The sequence below is a fragment of the Amblyomma maculatum genome, chromosome 4 (genome assembly GCF_055883805.1).
Source record: "Amblyomma maculatum isolate TAMU_Amacu chromosome 4, ASM5588380v1, whole genome shotgun sequence".
NCBI lineage: Eukaryota > Metazoa > Arthropoda > Arachnida > Ixodida > Ixodidae > Amblyomma > Amblyomma maculatum.
Window position 1 is genome coordinate 111,610,632 of NC_139347.1, and position 21,416 is coordinate 111,632,047.

Sequence of the window (21,416 nt, forward strand, 5' to 3'; positions counted from 1 at the left end):
TGCCTTCCTCTGCACCCGGCCTCTCATCCAAACTCCTATCGCGCTATCATGGACCTTACCGCATTCTCGAACAATCTTCTCCCGTCAATTACGTAGTAGAGCCCTTGAACCCATCTCCAGATCATCGCCGCAGCGGCCGAGAAACTGTACATGTCGATCGCTTCAAGCCGTATTATGATCCCCATACCCTTTCCTCACCATGAGTCGCCAGGATGGCTCCTTTTCCGCCGGGGGGTATTGTAGTAATCCCGATCGCCATCAGCTCACGCGCCAACCCGAAGAGGTAGACAAAGTGGAGCCGGAGCCTTGTTGGCACTGCCCTGTTGATTAGAACGCTACCCCCGTCGCTTTGGTTAGCGGACGTTGCTTGCGGTCTTGGTACTCCTATAAACACCTTACAATCGTTTTAAATTGGCTAGCTATGCCATCATTTCATTTATTCACCTCCTGTTTCTACATTACCAACGTTATGTCACTTTACTGTTCTTAGGCCACCAATCTTCCAATCGTTTTGCTAGGTTCCGCTGCAGGTTCATTCACCCGGCGACTGATATCTCTAAACCCCAGGGTATCGAAAAAGTGACTGCGCCTGCATCGACTTCCGAATAGATACCATCACATTCGAGTATAAGATAGTTAATTGTTTCTATGGACTTATCACATACTCCATATGTGTCATCCTCAAAGTTAAATTTATTTTTGTAGCAGCGTGTTCAAAGGCACCCTGATCTAGCTTCAAAAAGTATGGCACTGCCTCTTGAGGAGTCAAAAAAGAAAAAAAAAGAAGCTTCCTTCCAGATCCCAATTTTCCACTTTCGGTATAGTTTTACACTCTGTTTCTTTTCTGTTGAATTTGTCCAATTTTTACCTTCTCTGTTTTTCACCTGTTGCTTAACGCTGTTCATTTCCTCGTCCTAGCGACCAGCATACTTACTAGTTAGTTTCTTAGTTCTTTTCCTTCATTGTGAGTCAGCGCTTTTAGCTGCCCACCTGCTACTGTCACTTGCTCCGGCGTTATAATATAACATTGTACTCTCAGCTTCCCGTACTTCGAAAGATGCCCAGCCCATACCTCCCTGTACCGCCTCATTTCTGATTTTGCCGTGGGCACCCAGTGCCAATCGTGCGACGACATGGTTTATTGGAAAACACAGGAACTATATGCGGTCACCACGCGCTTCCGTGTGAACTTCTGTCGGCGCTGCAGGATCGAAGTGGCGCAGAATAGGGTGCGATGTCAACAGAAATTTGAGCTGACGAAAGGGGTTTCACATTCGGAAATTCAATCGAAAGAGCCTTCCTGTAACAGACTCGTCAGCAGGGCGGCGATATCAGCAAAGCGGTGTACAAAACGACGAGAATAACGTAGCGCCTCCTATTTTCAAGAAATCCAAACCTAAAATCTCATCATGGGTGTCACGGTCAGTAACAATAAATTCCTCTTGAAAAACTGATACGCCCAGTTCGACTTCTACATTACACACTCTCAAAGGCTGCAACAATTCACTACTTACTCCACAGAATGTTCGCGTCAGGGCACACTGGAACATCGCTTTGTGACCTAGCAGTTTTTAATCCTAAACTGATTACTGGAACAGTTGCACCAGTATCCACAAGAGCCAATGTGACTACACCACTCACAGGCACGTTAACTTTGTTTTTGAGCATTAAAACAGGAGGAGGTACGCTGATACACAGCAGTCTTTCAGCGACCTCACCTCCATCGGTCACACTGATTAGTTTTCTGAATTCGGTGATGAGCGCCGGCGTGTGCGCAATGCTGGAAGTGGAGTCACGCTGCGATCCGATGCTGGAAAACGGGTCCTCATGCTGGCCTGGAAACGGGTCAGTGCCGCGGGTGGGTAGAAAGACTGACGGTGGGGAAGATACTGCTGCAGGTGGTCTGCCTCTGCAATGTATATGGTGGTAACGTTGTGAGGTGAGCGCCGGTACTGCTGCTGGTAGCCTGGCTCTGCAGCATATATGGTGGTACCATAGAGACGTGAGCGGCGGTAATGGGAAAACCACGAGATGTGATCAGGATAGCCACATCGGTAGCAAACCAAATACGGACGAGCATAAGTCCACCTCGGGAAGACATCATCGCTGTCAGGAGCCATATGGAAGGCATTACACGCCATGACTTCCTCGATGTAGACTGGTAGCGGCTCACTTAGAGCGCACATGTGTTTCGTGGTGCTATCGTGGAGTAAGACAATCTAGGCAGTGTAGGGACTGCTGTTGCACATGGTGCCTATCACTGACAGAACGATATACGCCGATACAGTTGATACGTCAATGGCTGTTCAATGGGACGGCAGGTTGGCTTGCGCCAGCCGGTGAGCTTAACGCGTACAATCTGGCGAATGATAGCGGTAAGGTCACTGGTGCATGTCGACTCAATAGCTGCCACCGTAAGGACAGTAGCCAAGCGACCATACATGGGAGTAATTCTACGCATCTTAAGGTTTTCAAACGTGCGGCAATGCTCGATCACGTACGACACTGATGCCAGGCTTTCTTTACTGATCAGGTAGGTGTAGATGTTCTAGGCGAAACCTTTTAGCAAGCTGCCGACTTTGTCCTCGTTGGACATCCGAGGTGAAGCGACTTGCAAAGCTTCAGGACCGCCACCATGTACTGGGTGGAGGTATCACCAGGAAGTTGAGCTCGGTGAGCCAGTGTCTGTACTGTACATTTCTTTGTAGTAGAGTCACCGAAGCACTTGATGAGCTCTTCTACAAAACGTGTCCAAGACGTGAAGAAGTCTTCATGATTCTCGCACGCCGTAAGAGCCATGTCTGTGAGCGTGAACACCAATTTGGCAAGTTGGGCGGTCGTTTGCCACCTGTTATGTTACGTGGCGGCAAGCGATGACAACAGGAGAGAGGAGAGAGAGAAGATGCTCGATGGTTGTGAGATGACGTTTAATGAATCTGTGTGCGGGCCTAGCGCGCGCTCCTACCCGCGCTACTGCCCTCTTCTCCCTTCTTTGTCCGTAACATGACCCAGGGCCACCAAGTTATCGTCCCGATCGTAGACGAGAAAGTTTACCGATGATGATTCCATGGCATGATGATGGGCATGTCTGGATGCCTGAAAAAGAGGAAGAAGTAAGAACATACCCATGGCCATCCCTCGCCGTGGGTATGTGTCATTTTGTCTGAGGTCATCATCATCATCATCAACGGCTTGCCGGTACGTTGTCTGATATGCGTGGATGATCCGCCTCCCCTGGAGCTGTCAACCATCCGTCACCAGAATCCATGGGACCCCGATGGCTCGAGGTCACGTCGGGCAGCTTGGGCGGTGATTGCATGTTCGTGTCCATCGGTTCCTTCGTGTAATTCGAGCCTTTCGGGTCCTTCGTCTCGGTTCTTTGGTCTGTCTGTTCTCCTTGTCCTCAGGTCCGGGCTGGGGGCTGGGCGGTGGTAGTTGGTCAGGTCTGTTCTGTTCTTGAAGGGCTGGGGAGAAGCTGCTCGGCGATGTCCCTGGGCCCCCGGTCGATGTTCCCGGCTTACAGATGGCGTCGATGCTCCAAGGAGAGGTGGCGTGGAGAGGTCTTCAGAGCTGAGAGGAAGGTCCAGGCGTAGAATGCCGGTTGAGCAATCAATAAGGGCTGAGTGAGTGGTCAAGAAGTCAAGGCCAAGGATCAGGTCATGGGGGCATTCTTGAAGCCCGGTGAATAAGACTGGTGTGTGACGACCAGCAATAGTTACAGGGGCGGTACACATACCAAGCACGATAGCAGGGCTGCCATTCGCGGCACGAACGGTGGGCGAAACTGCTGGCGTCAGGACTTTCTTCAGGCGACGACGAAACGAGGAACTGAGTACAGAGAGTTGGGCACCCGTGTCAATAAGGGCAGAGACAGGAACACCATCAACAAGGACCTCGATGAGGTTATATTGTGGAGCAAAGGTCAACAGAGGTTTTTCAGTCCGGGTCGCGAATGCAGCATTACCTCCAGGAGCTGCATCGTCTAGTTTTCCAAGAAGCGGCCGGCATATGACGGTGAGGAATTACGACGAGGAAGAGGAGAGCGGGAACGTTGTGTTTGCGGGGAAAGCGACCGGCTGGAAACACGAGCAGGTGGAACAGGATTTGCACGGAACGGGTCTGGTTGGAGCGAGGAACGGCGCGGTGCAGAGACTCCACTGCGATTGATATAGTAGAATGGGTGTGACGGCATGCACTAGCGGTTGCGGCAATGACGGGAGGTATGACCAACACGAGAAAAGTTGAAGCAAACGGGGCAATCATCAGCGGTACGCCACCCATTAGGATTACGGTAGCGGTATCGAGGCATAAAGCTGGGGTCAGAGGCAACAGCGATCACAAGAGGGGCTGAGTTGGAGTCGATGGTGTTCGGCACGGGGTCAGTAGAGATGCCCATGTTAGCGACCTCCTGGCGAACAACAGCCTGGATGAAGGATACCGTAGGCAGGGTGTTATACGTTCAAGAGCAACATTCCTGGATTATTTTTTATTGCGAAGCTACTGTGAGATACTTTAATACGTTAGGCTATTCATTAAAGCAATGCTTTAGGCCTCCTATGAGCTCTGCAAATTTGTTTTTATATATTTTATTAAGATTACGACCTAATAGACCAACACCGTGTTTACAAATAAAGGGGGCGCTCACAGCGCTGCAGCCAACTGGGGGTGAAAAGTAGGGTTAGCGCCCGTAGAAATACATAAAACTGATATATTCCAAAGCAGTTTTCTCCTTTCGCGAGGCACCTATGATGTCGTTATTTGGTGCAAATGAACTACAAACATACAGAAACAGATGGTAAAATATGAGATGTCATTACCGAACTGAAGTATTTTTAAAATAGCGCGTAACATATAGGGGTGCGAATTGGGAGGGTGACCCGTGGAAACGCATGTAAACACAACTTACTGCAACATTTATCTTGTTTTGAAGAGCAGCAGAAGGGGTGGTCGGTCGTGAAGCGTTGGCCAGCGCTTTAATAAAACGCATGACAAAGCATTTTCGAGTCATTGCGGAGGCACACTGCTTTTAAAACTCCCAGAATAATCTGTGTTATGAATCAACCCCCAAAAAAGAATCAGGGTGCTGCGAATCGCGCTGTTTTGTTTACAGTCTGATATGCTGCCGCATGGGGTAAATAAGCTTGATACTGCTGTCGCTCCTGTGATACATCCTAAACAGAACTACATTTAAAAAGCAGTTGGCAAACGCCATACGACAATATGAACCGAACGAGAATCGCGCATTGCAGCAGACGACGGCGCAGCTGGCGATAACCACCGCCGCCGCCTCCAGCTCCGGAGCGTCTGCAGTGCTAGCGACAGCGCCGGTGGTGCATGCACCATTCGCAACTGTGCGCGGTCAGGTTATCGTGCTATGGGCAGTCCCGTAAATCGTCAGACTTGCAGTACGTGCAAGGTAATGTAGTGTGCGATGCAGCAATGTCGAACTATGTGAAAAGATTTTCGGAATCGAAATAGCAGGGCTACAATGAAAAGCTATACATTGATCGTGTTCACCCGGACCCATTTGCTACGCCTAAAACACATTGGGAAGTCCTGCAGACTTATGCGGGCGCTCTGACACTATTGGGCATGGCAAATATTCGAAGGCCACACATACAAAAAAGCAATACTATTACTAACCTGATTCTCGTGCCTATCTCAGAAGACGGCAGCAAGACTGCCTGGGTTTTTTGCCTCACGTTCGATCTGCTGTTCACACTTATGCCGGCCCGCATAACCGGGACTGCATGGAAGAAGCTGTGTGTACCAGAATAAAGGCAATATACGCTGCCTAATCAGTCGAATAAACAATTGCAGCCCAGAACACTGTGTTTTAATGAAGCAGTTCTTCATGCGCTTCACAATTTTTCCATTTCACTAACAATTATTTGGTATACGTTGCTATCCCCATTGACTTTTACGTCTTTTCATGTAATCCGCTTTCTGGTGAAGGTGAATCGCGAAAAACGTGTGTGTTCGGCAAGGTTGACGACTGGGCAAGTTGGTAAGGGTCCATTTTTAACTAGCCACAGGACGAGACGCAGGGAAGAGGACAGGACAAGGCTGGACTAACAACTGAATGTTTATTGAAAGAAAGAAAACAACGAAGACTCGTTCTCAGAAGCAACTTTTTATTTGCGCAAGAACTTTGTATTTGCGAAATTTCTCTTCTGTCACAACAAGTAGTTAGAACTGGCACATAAAGCGAGGAAAAGATGCACCCCGCAGAAGTTTTTTTTTTGGTGATGCAGTACGAGAAATCGGCGCGTCAAAAATGGTGGGAAGTCTTCCTGAACAGTGCAAGAGTACACAGTGCCCTCTCTCATGTGCATAGTTTATTAACTGTGGGTCGTAATATAAGGAATGCTTTCGAGGACAACGGCCAATAAAAAAGTAACGGCAGTAAATTAAGACTTTTCGCGCTTTTAATCTCTGGCAAACAGCCAAACGGCAACAACGTAAATGACAGTATAACATGGTAGTTGAAACTTTTGGAACTCTAAACGCTTTCTCGCTCTGTCATACGATAAGGCTCCTTTAAAATTCCCATACCCACCTTTGTAGTCACTGTAATGAAGCTACATTAGCTCCAAAACAAAGGCTTATCATGTTGATCTCATCTAAGCCCTGTGCTATGCCAAAGAGGGATGCATTACCCGTTAAAATGTCTCGTCTCATTATGCAAGAAGCGGGTCTCGTTACGTAACCCATCTCTTACATTTGTCGTATGTTGAACTCACTTTGGTGTCAGTGTGGCAGAACTATTTCCTATTCACCAACTTTACGCAATGCTATTTTATCGGAATAATTTGAGTATGGCTATCTTCTTCGTTAGTATGTCTCTAATTTGTTCTGGTATCGTTCTCTCGACGTTGTCGATATATCGTTGAAGTTTTCATAGCTAGGTGTGCCAATCGGCCAACACTAATCTTTACGGCTGACTTTTTTCATCTAAAGTGTAAATCGTACAAGAGTAATGGAAACAAACAGCTCTTATAATTTCATCGTAATGAATATGAGTCATCATCGTCCTCAGTTTAGGTACACTAGATGAGTCCAGCCTTTGCCATTAACGTCCAAGTTATCCCTATGGTGCGCTAACTAAATCCCCGTTTATGCCACAGACTGCCTAATATGTTCTCACCTGGATATTGCCTTGTAGATCCAAGTTGTATTTCGAGTTTTCTACTAGAAGGTTACCCATATCCAGAGACAAAATTAACTATAAATTAACATGTATAGTACGCGTCACAGGACCCACAACCGGGGATTATTCTATTTCGCAGCTTTCTTGAAACCAAGAGCGAGAGAGCTGGCCAATGCTGGTCGGTCGACCTTGGCGGTCTCCGTCTTCGGCAAAGAGTCCACAAAAAATATGCCGCCATGCAGGTGCTTGTGCAGCGCAAGATTTCCTGTAAAAATAATAAATATATAAAAAATAAGTTGGTCTTTTAGACGTCTCTTAATAGGACAATGGCGAAAGTCTACCTTTCCTCTCCTATAATTTGTCTCATCTTTTGTCTCCAGGGCTATATAGAATTATATTTGGCTTACAGGAAAGTAAAGGCCACACCTGCCACACTTTCTCCCGCAAGTCTTTGTTGGGATGACACACCATCCCTCCTGTCGCGTGAGGTCTTTTAGACGTCTCTTAATAGGACAATGGCGAAAGTCTACCCTTCCTCTCCTATAATTTGTCTCATCTTTTGTCTCCAGGGCTATATAGAATTATATTTGGCTTACTGGAAAGTAAAGGCCACACCTGCCACACTTTCTCCCGCAAGTCTTTGTTGGGATGACACACCATCGCTCCTGTCGCGTGAGGTCTTTTAGACGTCTCTTAATAGGACAATGGCGAAAGTCTACCCTTCCTCTCCTATAATTTGTCTCATCTTTTGTCTCCAGGGCTATATAGAATTATATTTGGCTTACAGGAAAGTAAAGGCCACACCTGCCACACTTTCTCCCGCAAGTCTTTGTTGGGATGACACACCATCCCTCCTGTCGCGTGAGGTCTTTTAGACGTCTCTTAATAGGACAATGGCGAAAGTCTACCCTTCCTCTCCTATAATTTGTCTCATCTTTTGTCTCCAGGGCTATATAGAATTATATTTGGCTTACTGGAAAGTAAAGGCCACACCTGCCACACTTTCTCCCGCAAGTCTTTGTTGGGATGACACACCATCGCTCCTGTCGCGTGAGGTCTTTTAGACGTCTCTTAATAGGACAATGGCGAAAGTCTACCTTTCCTCTCCTATAATTTGTCTCATCTTTTGTCTCCAGGGCTATATAGAATTATATTTGGCTTACTGGAAAGTAAAGGCCACACCTGCCACACTTTCTCCCGCAAGTCTTTGTTGGGATGACACACCATCCCTCCTGTCGCGTGAGGTCTTTTAGACGTCTCTTAATAGGACAATGGCGAAAGTCTACCTTTCCTCTCCTATAATTTGTCTCATCTTTTGTCTCCAGGGCTATATAGAATTATATTTGGCTTACTGGAAAGTAAAGGCCACACCTGCCACACTTTCTCCCGCAAGTCTTTGTTGGGATGACACACCATCGCTCCTGTCGCGTGACCTTCCTTGGCGCGCGTTAAAATGTGGGATAGCAGATGGCAGGATTGCTAGAAAAGAGCACATCTTGCGGAATCTAGCCGAATATGACAGAGCTCGCGCACAGATCTCGTGCGCGAATCTCGCACACAAATCTCGATCGTGAGATTTTGTGTCATGAGCCGTAGAAAGGCTCTCTCTTTAAAATGATTTCGAGCGCACATGGTGCCACTAGCAGCTCGATTCCTCGACTGCGGGCCGCCGTCGACCGTTAATCACTAGGAGTGGCTATTAATTGGCGCTGTTACTGTCAACAATTGCACCACTGAAGGGCAAGTGCATCATTCAAGAATGCCGGTTTACTGATATTCTTTGTTACCTACGCATGTTTATCATAAGCATTCTATTCCATTTGGCATTACAAACTCTCTATTGCCTTTTCTGGCGTCTAATGCTGTCTCCCTCATTCCACTCAATAAACCACAAGTTGGCAGCTGCTTGAATATAACGAGAACATTTTTGTCGGAAGCTCCTCTTGCTGAATTATAAAAGCGAAAGCTTTTTACTTCCCTCCGTAGCTTCTTCGCTGTGGGCGAGTGTTTGTTCTTGAATGAGGAAACACCACGTGCCAGCTATGACATCACTCAACCACTGCCGGCGAAATCGAAGTAACCAGACGCTCGCCTCTGCCTAGTCACACGAAACTTTTGACGTCATTCAACCGCTGCTATACTGGAGCCGTGGCGCTTGCTCTGTCTAGATAGCCTCTGCTGCCTCTTGGCCGGTGCCAACGGATCGCAAAAGGTCTCAAATAATTAACGGCAATAGTCATGAATGATCCAGGCGAGGCGCCTCGTGAACTGTCTCCGTCTCAGAGGTTACGAAGACGACAAGCTGAATCTGATCATCAAAAAGACGTAGCGTGGCGACTTGCTTTCGAACAAACCAAGAGAGGCGGGTCAAGCGAAACGTGCCGCAGCTTTCAGTACGGTTAAATGTGTTTAGCAGGGTTAAACCTTTGACTAATATTATTTTCAAAATTTTGCCTTAATTCATTGTACCTACTTAGCGCAGCGAATCGCTTCTTGCGTTTACTGTGGACTGCCGGTGCAATATAAACACAAACACAAGGAGCACAAGGTAATATAAAATCTCTCTAGGAATTGTTTGCGATAAGTATGGAGGCTTCACACTATCTGATATATTCCCTTATTCATACTGCTCTGTCCGCAGCCTATTGCATAAAATCGCACTACGCTTCGGAATTATCGCTGGTTATTTTATAGCTAAAGTCTTAGGCAGCTGATCTTGGATTGCATGTTGTAGATGTCGTCGGAGTAGTAGTCTCAGTTGGCGTGGCCGCCGGAGAAGAACACGGTACTTGCCAGTTGTATCAAGTAGTAATTGAGCAAAGCTCTACCTCGTAAGGATAGAAGGTGGTAGGGTAAAGCTATGTAAATTTCCTGTCTGTTTTCAGGGGGAGGTGTACAGGCTAAAGGGCTACGTATGGGTTAGTTGCTGGGCTTTTCATCGAGAGCGAAGGGATAAGTAATCAAAATGGAGCTGCCAAAAAATTCGGAGGATGGTTCTCATAAGGATGGGACTGCAGACGAACACGGGTATTGACTACCGCGAAAGCAGATGGGTGTGGCTAGAGCGCGTGAAATCGCACACCGCGAGGAGCCAACAATGAATGACATTGGAGGGAGATGCGCCTCAATATAGTGCGGAGGGCAGAGGTGGAAGATCAGATAAGATAGGATATGATAAACTTTATTGCTCTACTTTAGATATAATTGCTGATGGAGTTCTTCCATCTTTTTGTCAATGGCTTGGCTTCGTCGCACAGGGTTGGCAACCTTGTTCCACTGCCCCACTGGGTTTTGCTACTCGCTGGGCATTGGTGACCAATCCTCGTTGGAGGATTGGGTTGCCGCTGGAGAGCATACCCTCCCACTCTTCCGCACTCAGATTTTATAGTTTGTGGAATGCTTTGTTTCTATAGCATTCCCAAGTGATGTGATACATAGAGGGTATAGCATCGCAGCATGACAAATGTCCCTGTATTGGTTCGGCAACATTTTGCTTAAGACGTGTAAGTTAGGGAAAGTTCCAGTTTGCAGTTTCCGCTAGCAGACTGCTTCCTATTGATTTATTACTTTGCGAGGAGGAGGCTATTTTATTCGTGTCTTTTTTTAATAATTCTAGATATCAGCATACGTCGAGATTATCCTCATGAAGATATCCAACTCCGCGTTGCGAAGCGCTTGGTTCATGTGCTCGCGAGCTACTTCGTCGGCCCTTTGGTTACCCTCATATCTCAGTGTGTTCCGGTATCCAGAAAATAGAGTGTGTAATTGGTTCTCTCGGTAGGCCCGCTCGATGGAGAATTTGGAGCGCTTTGTCGCCTATTCTGCCGTTGCTGGAGTTACGGAGCCGCTCTCGAATCTGTGAGAAGTATCAGGGGTGTTGTTTGCCCGGCAGCACTCCGCGGCTGCTAGAGCAACAGCCATTTATTCTCCTTCGGTTACCCTGCAGTCCCGTGCCGACGCGCTAGCGATTTCCCTGAGGCCCGAGCCCACCACTGTCGCTACGGCTTTGTATTTGACTGTCCACGTTGTTTTGTATGGGTAAAGCGCGGCGTCTGTGTACACTGTGTTCGCTTTTGTTGTTAAGTATTTTTATACATATTTGCTCGTGCTTCCGACCTGGCCGCGTGTAGGTTTGGATCCATGTAGGTGGGAGTATAATGTGGGAAGTAAAAAAAGGGGGTTCAATGGTGGAGGCGGCCTTCATAAACCAATATCAGCAATAGGCTTCTAGCACGCGAAAACCGGTGGGTAACATAGATTGCATGCATGAAGTTGGTGTATATTGTATATTGCTTGTAGAGTTCAGCAGAATTGTCAAATTACACGGTCAGGATTAAACCAGATCCCTTGGATCCGATGTCCCACTTGAAATACTTGAAGCCGCTAGGCCACGCAGAGCCTCTCGAGCGGATTTGGGAAAGCGAGTTTAATATCTAGGTTATGTGGCATTTTATATACTGCAGTAGCTAACCGCTAGATTCGATTATTTTTCAGATGTAGGAAATAAGCGAGAATAGCAAAACATTGGTAAGTAGTGACAAGCGAGTAGGAACTGAGGCACATGAACTCGATCAAAATTTGAAGGAGTAGCCGCAGATGAGAACAAACAACACAGTCGCAACATGGTTCTCAAAACGGAGCTTAAGGAGTGCGATAGTTATCATCAGGGAAATTTATTTAAGCACAATAGAAAAACAACAGTGTTTTCCACACGCGGCTTGAGAGGAGGCCGACGAAGCATAGCCGTGGTGCTAGTAGGCCTCACACTGGCGCACATTTTTTTAACAATCAATAAATGGGGTGGGAATCAGTGAGTGCTGAAAAATTGATCTACGGAAAAATACAGAGTAGGCTCCGAATGGATATTTAAATTTACTTTGCTGTAAAATTATTTACCTCGGATTATCGGGAAACCGAGCATTTGATTACTACGCTGAAATTTGGCACTTCTGAGTATCGTAATCGCCGGTCATTTTTTTTCTTTTCTAGCAAGCTTAAAAGTTTCTTCAGCCCCCAAGTTTTCAACGTTCATCAAAACACTCCTATTGACTTCAAGAAGGTTTGCGAAAACTAACATTTCTTATCACTCAGAAAGACACTATGCACTTTCGCTCTTTTTGCCTGAGTTGCACACTTCTCCTCCTGATAATATAGGACGCCTGTTAGCGTTAAAAGTGCAAAACAAACAAACAATGCTGTTTTAAGTGTCCTGCTGGACTGCATGTTGCTAAGTGTCTGAAGGCAGCATCTCAATTAACTGCATTCTAGCAAGCGTTTCCCAATTTTGATCTCAGGTCATATTACGAGGGTTGCACAGACACGTTACCATATGTAAGAACATATATTTAAAGCATGTTTGAGCTTAAATATCAAGAGGCGCTGTACAGACCAGCAATAAAAAGCGAGATTTCGCCAAGGATAAGCTGCTCTTGGAATTGTGTATAGCGTTCAGAGCGCAACAGTCACGTGGGAAATAAAAAAGGAAAACTTTATTTACAGGCGAAGTTAGTGTGCAAGAAAGTTGAAGTTGAACTTAAGGGACTGTTTGGAGAAGACACGGATGCTGTGCGCTAGCGAAAAAATGATTTCGAGTTTAATTGCCTGCGATGTATCAGCAATTTTCATCAACTATACCCGGCATCGCATTCATGCGAAAGCGGTGAGTGTACAAATTGCGCCTAACATTAGCCTTGCAAATTACCTATGGGCTATGTAAAATTAAGGTAGGTCCACTTCTTCAGCAAAGCGCAAATAAATTTGCATGACGGCAACAAGCTTTTAAGGGAAAATAGAGCAACCGCTATCGGTAACTCCTGTTTACTTGTTCAGTTATTTCTTGGCTGGGTTCTATGTACTACATACAGTAGCACGTAGCATTCTACATGATTAAATGGGTTTTTGATTGGTTACCTACTTTTTGAGTGCGCAAAATAAGACACGTTTTAAGACACGAGCAGCAGCGACGGTGGTGATCGGATGCCCCCTTATCTGCTTTATTTTCGTCTTCCAGGTTGGTTACCCCTGACTGCTTGCTGCCATAGTGCACTGCCTTGCTCTGTCCTGAAGGCGTACATTCCAGTGCCTACCGACGCTCAGCTTCCGTTAATTACTTGCTTCTGCAGATTTCAACGACGAACCCTGCTGCGATGGCCTCAGGACACCTCTAAGTGTGACGTCACAGACTTTTGCGCCACCGCGCTTCTGCCGGCCGAGCTGTAAACGGGTCACACAAGCAGCAGCGACGGTGGTGACCGGATGCCCCCTTATCTGCTTTATTTTCGTCTTACAGGTTGGTGAAAAACCTACTTTTCTAATAGACATTTTTCTTTCACCACCGCTGCTGCTGCCGTGTTGCTCGCTGCTTCCTTTTTTTTTACCGTGCTCTCATTTGTAGTGTTAGGAGAAATATTTTCCTATTTAAAACCTGTATGTTGCATAAGCTATACTAAGGCTAACATGCCGGAGACATGCCCTTCCTGCAAAGAGTGTCTGCCAGGTGACGGACTCGCCATCAAGTGCGCCGAATGTGAGTACACCTACCATCTCGGCAATTGCTCTGGTGTCTCTTTGTCAACATATAAGGGAAAAGGCGAGAAAGGTCGCAAAGCGTGGCGATGTCCAGACTGTCGTAAAACAAACGCAGGAAGCTCTGACACGCCCAGTATGCAGCTAGACCTTGATAGCTGTTTAGCCGGCATATGTCAAAAACTTGATGCTCTTGCTGGCCTGCCTGATCAAGTCGATGAAGGGAAGAAGTCCATTGAACTAATGTCCAAAAAATACGATGGTATACTTGAGCAACAAGTGAAACATGATAAAGAAATCTGTACCTTAAAGAAACGTGTTAGTGCCCTTGAGACCAGAGTCGACGCTGATGATGTTGAGTCGTTGAAAATGACTGTGAACGACCTTGAGTGGCGAAATAGAAAGCTTAATCTTGAGGTGCATGGCATACCGGTGACAAATGATGAGAATCTGATGGAAAAGGTAAATGATGTAGCAAAATCTGTGAATTTGCCAGAGCTCACTTTGAACGACGTCGATGTTGTGCACAGACTTCCTTCAAAGGCAGGGAAGGTGCCCGGGATCATTGTACGGTTTTCAAAGCTCTCAACTCGGGACATGTGGTTTCAGAAGCGGACAGCCTTAAGAGATGCTCAGTCGGATGTTTCAGTCACTGAAAACATGACGCGTCAAAGCCGTGAGCTGTTACGCTATGCAAAGGCTTGGGCAGGTGAAAATGAGTACCAGTACGCTTGGCACCGGAATGGAAAAGTGTTCGTTAGAAGGAAACAATACGATTCTGCGATTGTCATCCGTTGTGCAGCAGATTTAGACCAGTTGTGAGACCAGTAATGTGCGGTAATACGAGGCACTCTTTTTTTCAATGTCTTTTTTTACTGATCTAGTTGATCTCTGTGACCTCAGTAGTTCCATTAAGCTTGATAATCCTCATTGCTGCTCTTGTATTCACGTTAATCTCAGATCTGGCCGGAATAAGCAAGAAGAACTTGACTGTTTTTTCAGCGAAGTGGAAACTCGTTTCGATGTTATGTTTTCGGAAACGTGGTTTACTTGTAAAAGTGACGTTTATGTTATACCGACGTACAAGTGTTTTTATATGAATCGATCCATAAGAAGGGGAGGTGGTGTTTCAATGTTAGTTTCGAATCTTATGAAATCGGAAATGCTGCCTGAATTTTGTTACACCACGCCCCATTACGAAGTCTTGGCAGTCAAGTCTGGCACAAGGATATTTTGTGTCTGTATCGTCCCCCGGGTAGCAGTTCTGCTGAGCTCTTTTTATTTCTTGATTCATTCCTAGAATTTGTTAACATGAACCAATATCAGTTAATTTTAGGTGGCGATTTTAACATTGACATGCTGGCCAATAATAACACATCAATCGAGTTTAATACTTTACTTAACGTTCACTCCTGTGTAAATGTAATCATGTCACCTACACGGATTACAACAGAATCAGAAACACTTTTAGATCTTTTCATAACAAACTTCAGAACAGATACCTTGAAATCTGGCACTATCGCTTATGCTCTGGGTTATCATATGCCAATATACATATCTGTCAATCTCACTTCGAATTCCCAACGACAACCACACCAAACGTCATTTTATCGAGTTATAAATGATCGCACGTTATGCGAGTTCAAGGAACGCTTATCTATTGTTAACTGGGAACATGTTTTTGAGGAAAGTGACCCTGATGAAGCGTACGGAAATTTTTTAGAGATATTGACTGACATTTATTATGCTTCCTTTCCACTGAAGAAATTCTCCCAATCAAAGAAAAGTAGAAAACCATGGGCCGACAAAGACATGTTGCAGTTGATAAGCAAACGAGATAAACTTTACAGACAGTTTTTACAAAGTAGGTGTCCTGAAGCGCTAAAAACGTTTAAAAAATTTAGGAACTTTGTCACAAAGCAACTTCGCGTCGCTAAAAGGCAATATATTTATAACCGATTTAATTCAACTGGTGGACAATCTGATAAGGTTTGGAAGAATTTAAAATCTATCTTTGATAATTCTTCCGAACCGACCACAAAAATTATTCATGAAGGGATTGAATTAAAGGGAGCCGACCTAGCAGATTCCTTAATTGACTACTTTCTTTCCTTTGCTGATACATCAAACGGCGACATAAATCTGTCTAATATGAGTGCCCGAAATAGTGAAACAATATTTCTAACACCGGTTACAGTAAATGAAGCCATTACAGAATTTTTATCACTTAATAATAGTAAAGCTACAGATGCGTCAGGTTTCCAGATACAGCCCATAAAATTTACTATCGACATTCTTGCACCTTGCCTTGCCGATATATTCAACCTATCTTTGGTGTCCGGCGTTTTCCCGCGTCTTATGCAAAGGGCAAAAGTCACAGTAGTATATAAAAAAGGAAACAAAAATGAAGTGGCAAACTATCGCCCGATATCCATCTTACCTGTGTTTTCAAAAGGCCTCGAAAAAGTCACTCTTAAACGGCTATCCTGCTTCACTGAAAGATATAACATTATCACTACCGCTCAATATGGATTTCGTAAAAACAGATCGACTGAGTTAGCCCTCCTTGCTCAGAAAGAGTTTATACTAAAAAATTTTGAATAAAAAAACATGGTACTTGGATTATTTTTATATTTTTCAAAGGCGTTTGACTTTATTAATCACTGTGTGCTGCTTAAGAAACTGGATCACTACGGCATCAGAGGCATAGCTCATATTGCCACGAAACCTTCAAAACAGTATTTGTTGTTTTTTAACAGCCGCCGGCATACAGGCTTATCACTCTGATTCTGGACCGCGTATCAGTTCCGTAATCTTTGTTACTGCTCGATGTCGCGAGTCACACCTTTATCAGTTTTGTTGTAGCGCAAGACGCACCGAGATCTGTCTCGAAGGTTCCGGCCACTCGGGTGTCTTTCCACAATGTTCCAGCCCGTGCTGGTAGCTGTTTGCGACGTTATCTAGATTGTTCTGTGCAGCCTTTAAATTGAGCGTTGCCGAGTGTGACGGGCATTCTTTGTTCGACGATCGACGAGCACGTTTGTTTCTATCGCCGCCGCCGAGTTGCTTAGTTCTTTTGCGGGCGCAAGTCAGCCCAAATAAACAGTTTCTTTAGTGCAATCATTGACCCTTCAATTGTGTCGTCGACCTCGTCACCACTACGTGACATCTGGTGGAGGTGCTGCCTTTGATCCTTCAAGCGAAGACCCAAGCCGTGTTCCTGTCACCCTGCAAGACCAGCCTACAGGTCACAAAGCCAGCCGCCGACTCCAAGGCCTACAACCCGAACACGGTCCGCTGCCTGACCCCATTCGATCTCTGAAGGCATCGACGCCGACAATGGCCCAGCCTACAGCACCGGTTGTTTTCGTCCAACCCCGTGAGCCCCCCTGCTTCCATGGACGACCGGATGAAGATGCGGGGGATTGGATGGACCTTTTCGACCGTGTAGCAGATCTCAACGGCTCGAACGACGCTGCGAAACTCAGGCAGGTCTACTTTGTTCTTCAAGGACATGCCCGAATTTGGTTTGAAAATCACGAGACTTCTATCAAGGATTGGGAGATATTCAAAGCACAGTTCTTGATGGCCTTTACAAGTTCTGTCCGAAAAGAAAGAGCTCAGGCCCTCCTCCAATCAAGAATTCAACTACCAAACGAGCCCGTCCTGGTCTACGTAGAACAGATGAAACGCCTGTTTCGCCGCGCCGAACCTAACATGACCGAAGGTGAGAGAGTGAAATTCCTAATGCGAGGAGTTAAAGAGTCGCTTTTTGCGGGGCTTGTCAGGAACCCGCCGAAAACTGTGGAAGAATTTGAAAGTGAAGCATCGACCATCGAGAAGACATTGGACACCCGGATGTGCCACTACGAGCGACCACTTCAACCAGACTACTCAAGCCACTACTCCAGCGCATCTACAAGCGGAGAGAACCTTCGGGACCTCATCCGGGAGATCGTGCGAGAGGAGCTCCGCCGACTGATGCCATCATCGCAACAACCGCAGGTGGCGACGCTCGCGGACATCGTCCGTGAAGAAGTTCAGCAGGCGCTGGGCGTTCCTAAAGCGATGGCTGCGACAGCCCCAGCACAAGAGGCAACAGCGATGAACTACGCTGGTGCATTACGTCGCCCTCCGCCCCGACGTGATGACTTTCAGAGCCCTCGCCGCTACCATCCTGTTCCTTGAAACCGCCCCTTGGCCCCCGAACGCCAAGCCTCAGTGGACCGTTAGCCTCCCATCTCAGGAAAGTTACAACCGCTTGGGATGGCCCGCTGATTCGCACCGCAGGTGGCAACCTGATTACTCCATCGGGACGGTGTACTGCAAGAATAACCGTAAATGGGCGTACTTACCCCACCAGCTTTGTGGTCTTGCAGCAGTGCTCCCGCGACGTGATTTTAGGCATGGACTTCCTAAATGAAAATAGGGCTATCATCGACCTCCGATCCAAGCTCATCAAGCTCTCTGCAGACAATGCCATACCTGCTACGACGACTTCGACGCAACACGTCGCTCTAAACGTCCTCGACGGAGAATTGACCGTGCCGCCCCGATCAAGCGTCGCCGTCAGCGTAGGTAGCACAGACATCGAAACCGCTGAAGGCATCGTCGAAGGAAATATCCAATTGCTCTTAGAACGAGGTGTCGGTATCGCAAGAGGCATCGCAAAATTTCGGAGAGGTCAAACTCAGGTGCTGGTAACAAACTTCACCGAAGAATACCGGCATCTCAACAAGGGCATGACGATCGCTTTTCTCGACGAATTAGCCGACCTCAAAGATGTATTCGCCCTCCACGACCAAACGCTGGAAGACGCACCGGACCAATTCCGTCAGCCCAAATTTGACATCAACCCGGCATTGACCCACAGCAGGAAAGACCTGATTCTCAGTCTTCTTCGAAGCTACGGGGAGTGCTTCTCGTCATCATCGAAGGTACGACAAACACCACTGGCCAAGCACCGCATTATAACGGACGAACACGCCCGACCTCTGCGCCAAAGCCCTTATCGTGTATCGCCGAGAGAACGCCAGGCCATTCGCGATCAAGTTGAGGAACTGCTACGTGATGACGTAATCCAGCCCTCGAACAGCCCCTGGGCGGCACCAGTCGTTTTGGTCAAGAAGAAAGACAGCACAATTCGCTTCTGCGTTGATTACCGCCGCTTGAATAGCATAACGAAGAAGGATGTCTACCCGCTTCCCCGCATCGACGACACTCTCGACCGACTCTGCAATGCAAGGTACTTCTCATCGATGGACCTAAAGAGCGGATATTGGCAAATTGAGGTCGACGAAAGAGATCGCGAGAAGACCGCATTCATCACACCGGACGGCCTTTATGAGTTCAAGGTGATGCCATTTGGCCTCTGCTCCGCACCAGCCACGTTTCAACGAGTAATGGACACAGTCGTGGCAGGGTTGAAGTGGAAAATTTGTTTGGTATATTTGGACGACGTTGTTGTCTTCTCGTCAAACTTTGAAGACCACCTAAAACGACTACAGACTGTGTTGGAAGCCATCAAGTCATCGGGACTAACGCTAAAAGCAGAGAAGTGTCACTTCGCCTACGAAGAACTCCGGTTCCTAGGTCACATCGTTAGCAAGGACGGTATTCGCCCAGACCCGGAGAAAACAGCTGCAATCGCACAATTCCCACCGCCTGCCGACAAGAAAGCTGTGCGCCGATTCCTTGGGCTGTGCGCTTATTATCGACGATTTGTCAGAAACTTTTCGCGGATCGCCCAACCGTTGACGCAGCTTACAAAGGCTGACGTACCTTTTAAATGGGAAGCGCCGCAAGGAGAAGCCTTCGACGAACTCAAGCGCCACCTGCAATGCCCTCCCGTACTTGGCCACTTTGATGAAAACGCCGAGACCGAAATTCACACCGACGCGAGCAGTGTGGGCCTAGGAGCCGTTCTCGTCCAGAAGAGTGCCGGACAGGAGAAAGTAATCGCCTACGCTAGCAGGTCACTCACAAAAGCCGAAGTCAATTACTCGACGACCGAGAAGGAGTGTCTTGCAATCATCTGGGCCACTTCTAAGTTTCGTCCATACCTATACGGCCGACCATTCAAGGTGGTAAGCGACCATCACGCGCTCTGCTGGCTGGCTAATTTGAAAGATCCTTCCGGCCGCCTTGCCAGATGGAGCCTACGACTTCAAGAATTTGACATGACTGTAGTCTATAAGTCGGGCCGGAAGCATTCCGACGCAGACTGCTTATCCCGAGCTCCGGTCGATGCTCCCCCGAAGGACGATGACGACGACGCCTTTTTGGGACCGGTAAGCGCCAGCAGTTTCGCAGAACAACAGCGATCAGACCCTGAGCTGAAAGCGCTAGCCGATTACTTGGAAGGAAAGACCGCTTCCCCTCCTGGTGTGCTCAGGCGACATTTATCATCCTTCACGTTAAACAATGGCCTCCTCGTGAAGAAGAACTTCGCACCTAACAAGACCGCGCAGCTTCTCGTAGTGCCTAAAACTCTTCGGCAAGATATTCTGCAGGCGTTGCACGATGAGCCCACAGCAGGCCACCTCGGATTTGCGCGCACGTTGCGTCGAATCCAAGAGAAGTATTACTGGCCGCGACTGCCTGCCGAAGTTGCCCACTACGTGAAGACGTGTCGTGAGTGCCAACGACGCAAGACGCCACCGACCAGACCAGCAGGACTACGAAACCCGATTCCGCCCCCAATCCTGCCCTTTCAGCAAATTGGGATGGATCTCCTCGGCCCCTTTCCATCTTCGTCTATGGGTAACAAGTGGATCATCGTGGCCACTGACTACCTTACCCGTTACGCCGAAGCAAGAGCACTACCAAATGGTACCGCGGCAGAAGTCGCCAAATTTTTTGTCGAACAAATTCTCTTGCGACACGGCGCCCCAGAAGTGCTCATCACGGACAGGGGAACGGCGTTTACGGCAGAGTTGACGCAAGCCATCCTGGAATACAGTCACACAAGCCATCGACGAACAACTGCGTACCATCCCCAGACCAATGGCCTCACGGAGCGCCTGAACAAAACGATCGCGGACATGACCGCTATGTACGTCGACGCTGAACACAAGACCTGGGACACCATCTTGCCGTACGTGATCTTCGCGTATAACACGGCAGTCCAGGAGACGACCAGAGCGACCCCGTTTAAGCTTGTGTACGGCAGGGAGCCCACGACGACGCTCGACGCAATGCTGCCGCACGTAACCAGCGAAGACAACCTTGACGTCGCCACCTACCTGCAGCGTGCAGAGGAAGCTCGACGACTCGCACGGCTGCGTATTAAAGACCAACAGCGCACCGACAGCCGACGATACAATTTACGACGACGCCACGCAGAGTACAGTCCAGGAGACCAAGTGTGGGTTTGGACACCAATTCGCCGTCGCGGATTAAGTGAAAAGTTGTTGCGTCGATACTTTGGGCCATACAAAATCCTTCGCCGCGTCGGACCACTGGACTATGAAGTCATTCCCGACGGAACGTCAGCATCACAACGGCGCCGCGCACGCCCTGAAATTGTGCATGTTGTGCGACTGAAGCCATATTACGCGCGTTAAAGAATCTGTGGTGTTTAAATTTTACAGTGTTTATGTTTAAGTTTCTTTGTTTTGGAACATCGAGGCGATGTCTTTTTAAGGGGGGAGTAATTCCACGAAACCTTCAAAACAGTATTTGTTGTTTTTTAACAGCCGCCGGCATACAGGCTTATCACTCTGATTCTGGACCGCGTATC

General features: G+C 47.3%; 1 protein-coding gene across 1 annotated transcript in view; it reads right to left on the reverse strand.

Moving 5' to 3' along the window:
- Positions 1-7,278: 7,278 nt before the first annotated feature.
- LOC146191953 (putative 4-coumarate--CoA ligase 1) overlaps positions 7,279-21,416 on the reverse strand; it is an 80,502-nt gene continuing 66,364 nt past the window's right edge. The window contains exon 9 of the mRNA XM_084600408.1: positions 7,279-7,415. Coding sequence (XP_084456534.1) covers positions 7,279-7,415 — 137 coding nt within the window. The remainder of the gene's footprint in view (positions 7,416-21,416) is intronic.